Source organism: Prorops nasuta, unplaced genomic scaffold (genome assembly GCF_024137725.1).
Source record: "Prorops nasuta isolate Cenicafe-Biocafe unplaced genomic scaffold, Cenicafe_Pnas_1.2 PNAS00006, whole genome shotgun sequence".
NCBI classification, from domain to species: domain Eukaryota; kingdom Metazoa; phylum Arthropoda; class Insecta; order Hymenoptera; family Bethylidae; genus Prorops; species Prorops nasuta.
Genome location: NW_027116803.1, coordinates 7,691,162 through 7,705,010, shown reverse-complemented (window position 1 = coordinate 7,705,010; position 13,849 = coordinate 7,691,162). Strand labels below are relative to the sequence as shown.

The following is a 13,849-nucleotide window of genomic DNA, read 5'->3' as shown; positions in this document are numbered from 1 at the left end:
TCGCACCTAAAACATGTATTTTTCCCTCTGGTCAGTCGCACGACCGTTTCAATCTTGATCAACGCGATAAAAGATGTATGCTTATATATTAGGTCACTCTCGTCGATAATCCACGGGTCAAAACAGGTTTTCTTCTCCTGAAATAGGCAAAATTGCGGCCAAGGATAACACACGCACACTATACGTGTCTTCTCTAGACTTTAAAGTACATATATATATATATATATATATATATATATATATACATGCAAAGTACGCGCGCGGTCAATAATTCATCGAACGGGATAAAACTTTTCTCTAAAACTCGTTGGTTAACTCGACGCTATTCTGCTTTGTTAACGAGGAAAGAAATGGAGTCTCTCTGCGCGAGTTGCAATAATACCCCGGCTGTCCAGCCCTATATATATATATATATACTATATTTGCTTTAGCGGAGGATATCAGTCTTCCCCGCGCGCACCGAAACACATTTTGAGATGATAATCGGCAGATGCAAATACGGAACAGCGCTTAATCGCGCAAACAACTATAATTTAACGGCACACGCTCAGCATCGAATGCCCGCGTGTACCGTGCAGGGATCCGCACGAGGACCGTGCAGCATGCCAGGAGGCTTCGCAGTGCGATCCTCGCGAAAAAGCTGCCCTAGCCTCACCTATATATATATATTATATATACACGTTCTCCGTGGATCGCCGGGAGGACCAACTTGCTAGAATAACGCACGGCGATGATTCTCTGTGCTCGCCTCGCTTCCTTCCGCGTCGATCAAGCTTCCAACCTTTTACGTGTAATATTTCAAAGGTAAACGCAGACACTGCTGCTTATTCCTACTATAATTCTTCCGGAGAACCAGTTCGCCTTATATTATCTTATTTCCCTCTACTATGCACTAGAATCAACGACCAATGATCGTCCCGCTCATATTAATTCTTTTCCGGGCGTTAAGAAACGGACCGAGAGATGACGAAAAATCCTTCTCGGTTCCTTATCTTGATCTTCCTTTTCTCGGTAGCCGTAGTCTATCGTCGCAGGGACACCACAACAACGCTATCTTCCTCGACATTTCACTTTATAATCACCTCGCTGCTAGATATCGCTCAGCGACTCTAATTTTCTATGAGAATCGACCGGATCGGACCCTCTTGAGATTCCTCCTCCCTGTAGCGAATCATTTATATTGTAAATTACGTGACAGGAAGGGGCTGCTTCTTAATCACGATTTTTCCGTGTCTCCGAAACGTTGAGAAAAGTTGGATAGTAGTGTATATTTATTTTTTTGAGTAGCGCGTGAAACAGTTTTTATTTGCATCTAATAACTATAGATCGATGTACGAAATAAGGGGGGGGGGGATGGAGCAGCAGACGGTGAGGCAGGCAACGAACAGTTCTCTCGTTCTTTTTCATGTAGCGAGGCACCTCCGGGGCTCACCTCGTAACTCACTGCCCACACGTTATACACCAGCAGCCAGCCAGACCCTGCAAAACCAACCGGGAATACACTCGAAGAAACGAAATCGGGAGCGCGTTTCCGACCTCTATATCTATCAATATTTCTTTCTCTCTCTCTCGGCCCAAAAGGTCCTCGTAATCCTAACTGATAATTGCGTTACGTAATAATATAATGCATACATTTCACTCGATTATAATAAAGACGCGCATTATCCATTGGACGATTGTAATCCTATTGCAAAAGGAGTGAAACAACGATCCAAAGCCAACTGCTCGATCGGTTAATGAGTAATAATGAGTGTGCCGTAGCGATATGTACATTTATTGCAAATTACATTAACTCTCTCGCGGATGCATTAACGCCTATTGATTAATAGCAGGCATTCCACAATTTTATGACGAATTATTTATTGCAACTCGCCGTAACCTATAGTCGTATAACTTTTTTCCCTTTAATTGACTCTTAGCTCTGAGCATTAAACAATTATATCGGTGAGAAGGTGCGATATTGCGAAATTGCGGTAAATGCAGAGAGAGAGAGAGAGATAGACGATTGGCGATATCGCACGGTAATAATATTTGATAGGGAATAAAGAGCCCTTGAGGTAGGATTGAAATTGCAGTAGTGGATGTGTGCGCAGTTTAGAACTGGGATGCATATCGAGATATGGGTACGCATGCATGCACGGACACATCGAGACGCATCGCTGAAGCATTGTGGCGATTCGACCAATCGTGCCAAGGGTTTCCTGTTACTGCAGTAATTAACGAATAACGATGCTTTCTGCTTGCTTAACAAGCTTTATACTTGTTTAGGGAGCTGAACGACCTCCGCGTGACCTCTCCTCACCTCTTCAAATCCGTGACAACTCTTGCGCGTCCTGCGATTCCCTTGCTGCATTCAATTCAACTGCTCTCTCTCTCTCTCTCTCTCTCTCTCTCCTCTATTTGTGAATATATATGTGTATATATACACGAGAGACACTTGCCTGATTAACCCAAGCAACAACAATCTTAAGAAATGGCACGCTTTAAGAGAGATTGGAAGAACGATTGCAATTCAGTAGAGTTCTCCAAAGTCCCATCGAAACTTTGTCCCGTTATATGCATGCAAATGCTACTTCGCTTCGAGCGAGAGATTTAAGAATCTTGTGTGTGTGTGTGTGTGTGTGTGTGCGTGTGTATGACGCGTGCAGAAGAAAAGACAGAGTCGTAGGAGATTTCTAGGTTATTGGCTCGGATAGGAGATAGAAACTGGCAGTGAGGGAGCAGTGGGCAATTTACGCGTCTTTTGATCCGTGGGACTCTTTTCAACTATCGTCCCGTAAATCATGGCGCGGCCCATAAAACTTGGGCGTTGTTTCATCCAGTGCCAACCCCCCACCATTGTCGATCCCTCTCTTGTACCGAGCGAGAGAAAGAAGGATCTAGCTAAATAACACCCTGCGGTTTGTCGAGTAATTTACAACAGTGACTTGGAACGTGTGTATACCGTACTACGATCTACCCGTGTAAATACGCCACTTTATTTCGTATGCTATTTCCCCTCTCTCTCTCTCTCTCTCTCTCTCTCTCTCTCTCTGGTTGTTCCACGCGGACTCTTTATATCCCGCTACTGCTCCGTTGCTCTCCTCTCTCTCTCTCTCGTTCCAGCAGTTGCGAGCGGGAAGCACGTTACGCTGGCAGCGACGCGTGGAAAGGCCCTTCTCGACTTTGCCCCCCACCTCCTTCCCCCGATAGGATCGCTCTCGGGCCCAACGGCCAATATACATCCAACTCTTTTCCTATAAATTCTCAACGTGTACGGCCTTCCGAATGCGAAATGAATTGTCGGCCGACAATCGGCGTCGTCAGCGTTACCTTAAACTATAGCAGTAATCGTTTTGCTGAATCAACTGCCATGCCACTCCACTAAATTACAATTGCCATTATTTTATCCTACCTCTGCTTCTCCTCACCCCCTCTCAGCCTCTTCCTCTTCTTCTGCCCTTACTTCCACTTCTTTTGCTCCTTTTATACAATAATCACAATAATCAGCAGCAACGTTTTTTCTTCCGTTCTTCAATCTCACTGCCTCGGCTAATAATAATAACGTGGAAGCAGCGATAAATATTTACTATAAAATCGCGCTTGATTATTATATACCTGTTACAGTTGCGAGATGTTATTTTGTTTTCGCACTTGATTATAATTAGATTGAGCGAGCGTAAGAGGATTAGCGCGCGCGTCCAATAATCGGGAGAGATGCGTTGCAAAAGAAAGGAGAGGGTTGCGTTCTCCGAGATCCTGGCACACAATTACAGGGTACGCGTACCTACGAGTGGTCCGAGTGGTTGAACGTCGCGTCGCTTAAGTTGAGCCGGAAACTGGCATCTGATGGCTCCTGGGTATCTCCTTAATGTTCTATTATTTTTATAGCATTGAACTTGGTGCCACTGGGGTGTTACGGGATTTTACAGGATTTTTTAATATTCCTTCTCTCTAAAACGTTGCTTTTCACGCTTTTTTTTCGTACAAGCCACAATTTGTACAGGTGCTGCTAGATATAAATAAATGGTCAAGGGATATATATTATAAAAAAGAAGAAAGGCCTGTGTTGTGGTGCAGGAGAGTCTTTAGGATCGAGTCCACCGTGCATTTCGCCAGTTTATAAAGTAGCGGAGAACGGTTCTCGCTACGCTTGCCTGCCTCCCTGCTTATGTGCCATGCCAGTGTTCGCTCTCCTCTTCTTCTTCTTCTTCCTCCTCCTCCTTACCGTTTTATACTTCGTTTTTTTCCAATTCGATTGCACCAAGGCAAAAGATGCTGCTGAACACAGGGGAACATTGCTCGCAATTTAAATAAATTCACCGCGTCCTCACGGCTGTACTGTGTCCATGTTACTCCCACCGATATATATACACACACATATATATATATATATATATACACATAATACCTTACTTCGTCCGCATATAAGCAAGCACCGAAGGAAATTAGCCCAAATCAGCCATAGCTTTTGAAAGACTGACAATCTAAGAATAACAAGGAAAAAAAGAAAAATGTTGTATTACTGCTAGTTTTACTCGAGCCACTATTTCAGTAATGGAAAATTGGAAATAATTGATTTACGGAGGTGCAAAAAGTTGGATTTTAGAAAGGCGAGATAGAGTCAATCACCGCGTTGCCATGGTCTGACTTTGCGCTAGAGGGAGAGGGAGAGGCCGCTAGGCGGTGTGGTGTGGTGCGCGAGCGCACGGTCTACGGTGCGATACTCCGGCACACGGTGAAAATCCTTTGCTGCTTCGTCGATCTATTACACGTTGAATGAGGAGGAGAGAAGATTAGTGAAAGGTGCCTATCCGACCAAGGTCCATCCGTTCGATGTCTCGTCTCGATCGTGCTAAACAATAACGAGCGCGTTCTAATTTTAACCCCTTTTCGCGTACTTCGTTCCTTCAATTTTATTCTTGCGTTCACGTGCGAATATATATACGGCTGACGCTTTTAACAATGAAGAATAGATTACGAAGAATCATCATCGCGATAGATACGGAACGAGGAAGAGCGAATGGAAAGGAGTGATTTAATTTGTTGGAGGAAGACGCGACACGATGTATTTTAGGTGATCGGGTGACACATGGACGAGCCGGCATGCAAATATACATCGGAGAGGGATGCTTGATCTTATAACTATACTGTTTATCATATAGATTGGCTAGCGCGAGCTCCTTCGGTAGCCCGTGCAGGTAACGCGTATACAGCTGAGTCCTCGTCTCTCTCTCTCTCTCTCTTCCTCTAGCCTCTTCCACCTCGCCCCCGCAAACGGTGCTCCCGCATGCGTGCCGCGTACCTACGTGTTATATATGCGTTGCACCACCACTACCAACACCAACACCAACAAGAACAGCAGCGCAGCATCGATGCACTCACTTGCATGCACCGCCTGGCTGGCTTGGCTGTGCAGCCTGCTGCTTGCCTGCCTGCCTGCCTGCCTGCCTGCCTCGCCTAACGCGAACTACGGGATATCTCGCAGAGCCGCGACCTTACTTTCCTCGATTCCTGGAAATCCAACGAGGGACCTTGGCGTGAGCCGCGTGGACTTTATTAAAAGCCAACCAACCAGCTCAATTCAAACGCGAAAACTCTTTCTTGCGGCAAAACATTATAATTATCCTTATGTGTATTATTATCAATTCTAAATTCGCTCTGTAAAATCAGTTGTAGCTCCTATACGCGGTATGCAAATAACCTGTAGGGCCAGTATGCATATATATATATTGCAATTGATGAAAGGAAGAATGAAATTGTTCTTGGAAGTTGGATTCATGGAGATGAAGGTAGAAAGGTGTTTCGCGCGAGGTTTTTCTACGAATTTGTCGGTGATTGGAAGGATTGCTCGTGCCAGGTTGTATGATATCAGGTGGAGGAGAAAGAAATAGGAGGGGGAGGTGAATGGGTGAAGAATGAACAATGCTCGATCCAAAAGGAGAAGCTTTAAATTGTGGGAGAGTAAGAGAGAGAGAGGGTGGTTATAGTGGTTGGCGTGTACCGAGAGAGCGGTCCGCGTCGGGTGTGCTTGGTGTGCTCGGTGTGCTAGTGTTAGGAATGCGGTACCACGGCTTGTCACAGAGGCACACAAGCGAGCAACCAAACACCAGTGCGCAACCTACATTATGCGCAGCCACGTGGTGCACGTAGCGCTGCACGCGGCTTTAAACTCTATATAGTATACGTACGTGTATCTCTCCTCTATTTATATTTATATACATATATTTTTTTGAAACTTAGCTATTGGTACCCATACAGCATCGAGTAACTTAGAGACATTTTTTAGATGTATTTTAGTCAATTGAATGAATAAAAGATGTCCATAAGACAACTTTTAGTCAAGTGTTGTATATGGACAAGTCAAAGGTACCTCTGTGGATACAGTGTGGCCCCCTGTCAACTCCTATGTGCAACTCGACGCTCTATTACCACTGCTCCTGATGCAGATGACTTTTTTCTGCCAATTGACTTATCAGGATCGACGTCATCTTTCTGCCAGAGGGTTGCGTGCGTTGCAAAGAAATGGGGAGAAAATGTTCTTTGGATCATTGTTACGTAAATGAGTCGGGAAGAGCAGGGGAATCTGCTAATGGATCGATAAAAGGTTCGCAGTGCGTTGGATCACTATAGGAGGGATTCTTCTTCTTTTGTGGCGTTTCTTTTTGGTTAGCGGTCGCTGCGAGCAATTTGTATCCCGAGTAGAACAATGTTGGCCACTGTATCGATGCAGGATCTCCCCTTCCCCCCTCCTCCCTCTCCAACTCGCGCGCGCGCAAAGATCGCCTCTAGTCACGATTTAGTCAAGGATACGTTTAGATCGTTATCGTGCGCGCCCTCGTAAACGATCGTTTGCTCGAGCGAGCAAGCGAGCGAGCGAGCAACCTGGCTGGATGGCTGGCTAAGCTATCTGAAATAAGCAGCAGCAGCAATCGACTATACGGAAACGTCGATATATATACGTCGCGCGAATAACTCCGGTCAGCGTTCCGAGTTCCGAGTTCCGAGTAGAAGGCGCGAGGGGCGGGCCGAGAGTTTTGATTCGACCATCTTCGTAAAATGGACGGCAGCCGGAAGCCCTTCCAAGCCAACAACAGTCGTCCTTTCTATACGTGTATATTTCTGCTCTCTGTGCAGTTCCTACCAACAACAGGGATCACTCTTCGTCCTTCGCCCTTCGCCCTTTGCCCTCTTCCTCTTCTTCTGCCAAACTGCCAAACTCTCTTCTGCCTCGCCACCCGTGCATCCTGCATATACTGAGATATGCGTACGCAAACGTATACCCGCGTTCGATCACACTTTTATCTCAAAGAGCAAATAAGCCCTTATTCCTCTTATAGCTATATGATATACCGATTGCGGATCGCCGCGGCTACTTTTGCCTTCGAAGCGAGTCCCTTGACCCAATACGGCTCAGCTGTAGCTATTATTTTATAGCGAGTCACGTTGTGTAATTAATAAGAAACGGTTAATCGATGATTAGGTTGTTTGGAGCAACAGCCTGTACGACGATGCTCGCGATCGGCATTCTCTTCTAACATATTTCCTCTCTCCCTCTGTAACATCCTCAGCAACTTTTGCTTGTCCAGAGTTTTTCTTAACCTCTGATGGGAACAATATCTGGCGACATGAGAAAAGCAGCATAGGCCACGATAAACTTGACCCAGGCTTGCTGCTTCACCTAAAACCGGATCGTATGGTCGTACTATATATATATGTACGTGGCAAGAAACAATTTTTCATACTTAATTGGCCCTTCGTCGCGATTATCGATCGCTTCTGACACGTACGAGACGAGGGAATAATAATTATGAAATGTGCGAGCCGTCCTTGTATTTCAAGCAGATTTCGTTATTTCGACTAGTAGCACGTTATCTGTGTCTGTGTGGGTGTTTTAGAGAGAGAGAGAGAGAAAGTATAAAATGACACGATGCCACAATCGTTTCTCGATTACTCTATTACGGTTAGCACTGGAGAGGAAAGAGGGTTCGTGGGTGTATCGTCGATTCGAAATCCAAACATTTCTGTTAGATTTGCATAATAAAAGATCCCACCGTCAGTTATAATATCCTGGAACAACTCGCCGGAGCAAAGTATTTCAAGTTTGTCCATTCGAAAGTCCCATACGTGCTACGCTAGCTCCAAATAACTTTTTTTTGCTGCAAATCCCATCGCGATTCACCGTTGTATATTCATGAACACCTTAAAATTTAGTTGGATTGACAATTGCGACGAGTGTTCCCTACAGTAGCCAATATAAGGGATAAGTGAAATAGTAGCTGCAGAGCGAGGCCATCGATCATTGTATCGACCCAATTAATAATAGGTAATAGCCTACGTCAGACTGATTCTCTGTAATCGCGTTCCTTCGCCTTGATATTGATATTCCTTTTTTCATTTCGCGTCTATATCCTGTTACAAGTTTATTGCATTAACAGCGCACACACCAGTGACACCCAACACAGCCTTTCTCCCTTCTTCTTTTTTCTCTTCAGTCGCTTCAAACATTTTAAGTTGCTATATGAAAAGAGAGTAAAAGGCACGTTGCTACAACATCGTATCGGATATGTCAAAAGAGGACGGTTGCAGTTTCGCATAAAATTATTAAGAATGCCAAAAATTAATAAGCCGTATTATATTAAATCATATATATTTTTTGCAGTATCATCTAGTCGTAAGATTCAGAGTATTTTCTTTCATTCGTCATCGAAAGATTAACCAAAAGCTTTTTTATGTTTTTAACAAGTATATCGGTCCGTTACATTGTATGTGCTAGTTTTGTATAGTATAAATATATATATATATATATATGTGTGTGTGTATTGGAGGTCACCTATTCGAAGGATTCTATTATATACGCAGCGTAATTCTTGCTGCCATACGTCAGTCAAAGATTCGAGTCAATAATCCAGTTTTCAATTTGGAGAGTGATACGACAGGCCTTCTGCCGCTTTTATTCTTCTCCTCCTCACGACGACGGCGAAGACGACGAAGACGACAACGGTGAGCCACGTCGCGGCGAATGGATCGAGCTGAAATGAATCAGGATCGGGATTGGGATCGGGATGCGTGAAAACGAACCGCGTCTTCTGACTTTTTCTTCTTCTTCTTCTGCTTCTACATCTTTGCGTTTCTTTCACCAGAGACAGCGAATAAAACCACGAGAAATTGCTTTGGTTTTTTTTCATCTACTTCTCTCTCTCTCTCTCTCTCTCTCTCTGTCTTTCTTTTTCTCTCTCGCCCCTTCTATCCCTTACCTCTTAAAACGTCTTTACGTTTTTATCCTGTTTTCGCCTAGTTCAATAAACACACGAGGGTCAATAAAAAATATTTTAGAGGCGGTGTAAAAAGAGGGAAAGAGGGGAAAGGAAGGGGAGAAATCAGTTAAAATTAAAGAGTGGAATGGGATGGTGGTATACGGAGGTAGAGAATATGTTGCGAGCTTGAAAAATGTCATATCCGTCAGTGTCTGGCTTGAGACGGCAACCGGTTTCACAGCCATCACGGATAAAGTATTGTCCTCCGCGTAGCTATGGCAATTACAAGAACAACGATGTCAGCCAGCGTCCGGTTTACCTCTTTCTTCTTTCTTTTTCTTCTCGGTAGAAACAGTAATATTTTTGGTATTGCAATGTCAACTGAATCCCGCTCGTGTATGTGTGTGTGTATGTGTAATATTATCACTAATGCAGAGAAGAGAAGCGAGACGCGCGAGCCACAGGAAGGGGATGTTTGCAAAGTTTGCACGGTTCGGTTCGTTATTGCCCTAGCGTCCAATCGCCCAGCAATGCGTTCAATCTGCTCCGCTTATCCAGTCAATCGTAAAACCTCTCCTCTTTGCGTGCATGTCATTAGCTCTTTCTCGCTTCGTCTTATTATTCACAGTCGTATGGCGCACAAATTGTCGCTAATTACCGTGCTTTATCAATTATCACGGCTTGATTTCCATCGGAAAATCTAATTTTTTGTTGTCCATTGGGAAAGTGATTGGATTGACGTAGGAAAAAGGAGGGAATAGGGGGGGGGGAGATTCGGGGACGGACGAGGTCGGTCGTATTGGTGGTAGAGGGGTGGGTGTCAAAGATCTAGAGCAGATAAGAGTAGCTATATTGATGAGGTGGCTCGTCCGCGTATTGATTCTAGGCGAGGGTTTTGCCGGTCCCAGAGAACAAGCAAGCACCCTGCAGATCCCTTTTGCTACGCGCAAGGGTTGATAAGATCGGCCAGATAAGGCATGATTACACACCGACCACCGCCATCGCGTGTTCGCGAGTACGCTCCTTCTCCCTCTTCCTCTCCCTCTACCTTTATATACCTTACTCTTTAACCCCCTTTCTTCCCCAACCACACTGTGGAACGCGCTTCCTGACCCTTCGCCAGTAAACATTCACCCTCAAGCTTACGAGCTTTTTCCTTTCTCCTTCCTTTTTCCCCATCTATTCAGCAAATTCTCATTCTCCATTTTGCCAATACTTCAATTAATTCTTCCTCCTTGTTCTTTCACTTTTTCTCTCCTCTCTCTCTCTGTATATATATAATTGATTCACCGTGGGACACGCTCGAATCCTCCGTGTGCGTGAGTCACCCACCTTTCGAGAGAAATAACAGGAGAAGGGGGGAAAGGGAGAGGGGGGGGGGAGAAGAAGACCAGGGGATAAAAGAAGCAATTTTCTGTCCCTCGCGGCTTATGGATTGCGCGCACGGGTACTTAAAGAATCTTCAATAACTTGGGCATTAAGGTGAGCGAGTCTCCATTTTTCGTCAACAATGCACATCTCCAGGTATAGATAGCCTCTTCCCACTGGAATGCGTCCCGAGGGGTCCCGGGGATGCAATGTCATCTCCAGCCAGGGCTGGTCTGGGAAGGAGGTGGGGGGGGGGGGGGGGGGTTAAGTGGATCTTCAGAGACTCTGCTCCGGATGAGGCCCGTACTCTGCTGTATCGAACATATATACATAGGTACACGGTAACATAGCGCGGCAACAAAATCGTCGGATACTTTTTAAAGTCGTCTCTCTCTCGTCGTCCCTCCTCCATCTCTATAGACTGTCAATGGCCAAGTTTTCGAGAAAAGAGAGGGCGCAAGAGAAGAAATGTTTGGACTTCCTCATTGTAGCGTGCATCATAACAGTCTGACAAACGTGTATATAATGTATAGTAGTAATATGAGAGGAAACCATCGAAGGAGGCAACTGACAGCGAAAGAGAATCATGGAAATCATTCATCAAAGGTCAATGTTTATCACAGATAGGACTGCTAGATATTCAGCAGATTTGTAAATCGTGCCGCGATAAATGTCATGCTTGTGCATTTTACACGCCTCATTAATATCGCTTTCAATATACTAAATAAAATACTGCGCTTCTTACCTATATATATATATATATATATATATACATACACACACGTATAGATGGCAGAAATCCTTAGCATCGATTACCCACTCATAAATTTCCTCGTTGATTTGATATAGTAGCAGATAATCCCTATCAACAGCTACTTATCTTACGCATTTCATCGCAATTAAGATTAACATTACTATGGTATCACACGTTGGTTCTTTGACAGGAAAAAGTTCAATAAGGTAATTGTGGCTTTGAATTGTACAAGTTTCTTGAAATTCATTGTGCTCGTAAGTAGGTAAACACTGTATCTGTACTGTAGTATGGTAGTGCAAGAGAGAGAGAGAGAGAGAGAGAGAGAAGAAACACGAAATAAGCCGCGGTTACTTGGCGCGATCTATATAATAGATCCTTTTTTCGTTAAGTGTTTGCCACTCTTCGATTCATACGGATGGGATTATGCTCGAAGATATTTGGTATATGCCATATATATAGTGTGTATATATAAAAGGATGGATATAGGGGGGGGGGGGGGGATCTACACTACAGGTGCACTCGGGCCTATTTCGGATCACGGCAGGACAGCGCCCCCTCCCCAAACTTCTCTCACTCTATCCCGAGTGATTTTCCTTTCCCACCGGCTTCTTTCTTCTTCCTCGTCACTGAACCAAGTCTACTTGGAAGGAATAAGGATTATGGAGGGCCGATTTCACGCGAACCCGTGTCAAGCTTGGCTTCTTGATCCCACGAGTGCGAATGCATCGGATCGAAGCAACGACTACACCATCCACTTCTTCGCGTTATCCCCCCCCCCCCCCCCTCATACACTTCTCTTGCCTTTTTTTCATTCCCTTTAAAAATAAGAAACTGCTCAGCGTACGTGTGCATTCTCTCGCTGAACCCTGCACATTTATCGAAGCCATCTCTCATTCCCCCCTCGATTCGCATTCGAGTCACCGCGTAAATTCACCAAGCTACCGACTCTACTGTTTCTCATAATTAGTTTCAACCTTTGACATTGACGAAACCCAAACATTTCCAGTGGCATGGAAGACAGAGGAGCAAAAAAAAAAAACAATATTTTATACTATATTTAAGCTGATAAGAGTAAGATTTTTTACCAAACGGTCGCACCACCGAAATAAATCATTGAGGGAACCGACGAGCTTGACTTTGCGGTCTTTTTTCCCAAAGTGGTGCGGTAATTTGGTAGATCGAGCGTTACAGGTGTGATATCTCTGCTTGTCTTTTTCAAAACTGTCGCTGCAGAGTGCGGCGAGGCGGGCGGGTACCAGCTGCGCCAACTGCAAAACTGCAACAACGACGCTTTGGCGGCGAAATCAAGCCGGTGAGCCAGTATGCAACGCCTGCGGTCTTTACTACAAATTGCACAACGTAAGTACACTCGTTCGTTTCTTTCACGATTTACTCGAAACTAAGTCGCCTCTTGAGAAAGGATACGGATGAAAATGCTTGTTTCCTCGATAGGATGTAGTAGATACGCTATACAGTGCATAGGAGTGTTTCCTTCTGTTGTGTAAACAATTAGGACGGGTTTCGGGTGCCGGACGTACGGGCGATGTTACATGTGTAGAGTTAGGGGGAGGGGGAGAGGGGTAGGCTGCTACCAGAGAGAGAAGAGAGCGTGGGTCGCGTGGGGTGAAGCGTGCTCAACGGCGTGTGACACAGGAAGCGTCGGAAGTGTACTCACTGCGTGCGAGCGAAATAAACAACCACGTCGACGAGGGTACTAGAAAACTCGACAAAGACACAATGCTGCAAATTAACAAGAGAGTTCCTTAACGCAACAGCGATATATCGGCCCAGCAACCCCACCCCTCGACATTTATCAATTTACATTCGCTGCTCGGCCTGCAAAACACAATCGCTATATAATACGCGAACGGTATACCTACTCCGATCCGTAGGCTAAAGCTGCAAATTTGCTGATAGCCAGTGGAGTTTCGCGCGGCGACGGAAATCCCGTCAGACTATCCGCGTGGGTGGAAGCGACCTTAATAAATGACCACTTCTCTCTCTCTCTCTCTCTCTCTCTCTCTCTCTTGCATCTCATCTCCTCTTGGCACGCCGCGCGCCACGCTTCGATGCCTTTGGCAATTTTTGCAAATCTCCAACCGGCCAAAAATAGTTTATTCCGCTCTCAACGTTTCTTCCCCTTGTGAGCGGGGAATTGACAAATTTCTAGAAGGGGAGGGGAGCTAGGTGGATGGTTGCGGAGAATTGAGTTTCACGGCGGTGATACTAGAATCGGGACCGACAATGGCAATTCGATATTTATCGTTGAAGAGTGAACTCATGCGACACACGAGTATCTTTGACGAAGACTCGGAGGTGGCGCCGCGTTGTGCCGTACCAACCGACCTTTTGCCTCCGCGCCGTCCTTCGAAAAGAAAGCTTCTCTCTTACATAGTTTCTCTATTATAGGCAGCCATACAACTAATGACAGGGCTTTTGTCAACTTCCGCTTTCTTTCGCAAACAGTTTCCTTGCGCACGAAAAACTCTCG

General features: G+C 45.1%; 1 protein-coding gene across 1 annotated transcript in view; it reads left to right on the top strand.

Annotated features, from left to right (window-relative positions):
* The window catches only part of LOC136774397 (GATA-binding factor C-like), a 55,558-nt gene that overhangs the window by 32,799 nt on the left and 8,910 nt on the right, over positions 1-13,849 (top strand). The window contains exon 5 of the mRNA XM_066728666.1: positions 12,579-12,717. Coding sequence (XP_066584763.1) covers positions 12,579-12,717 — 139 coding nt within the window. The remainder of the gene's footprint in view (positions 1-12,578; positions 12,718-13,849) is intronic.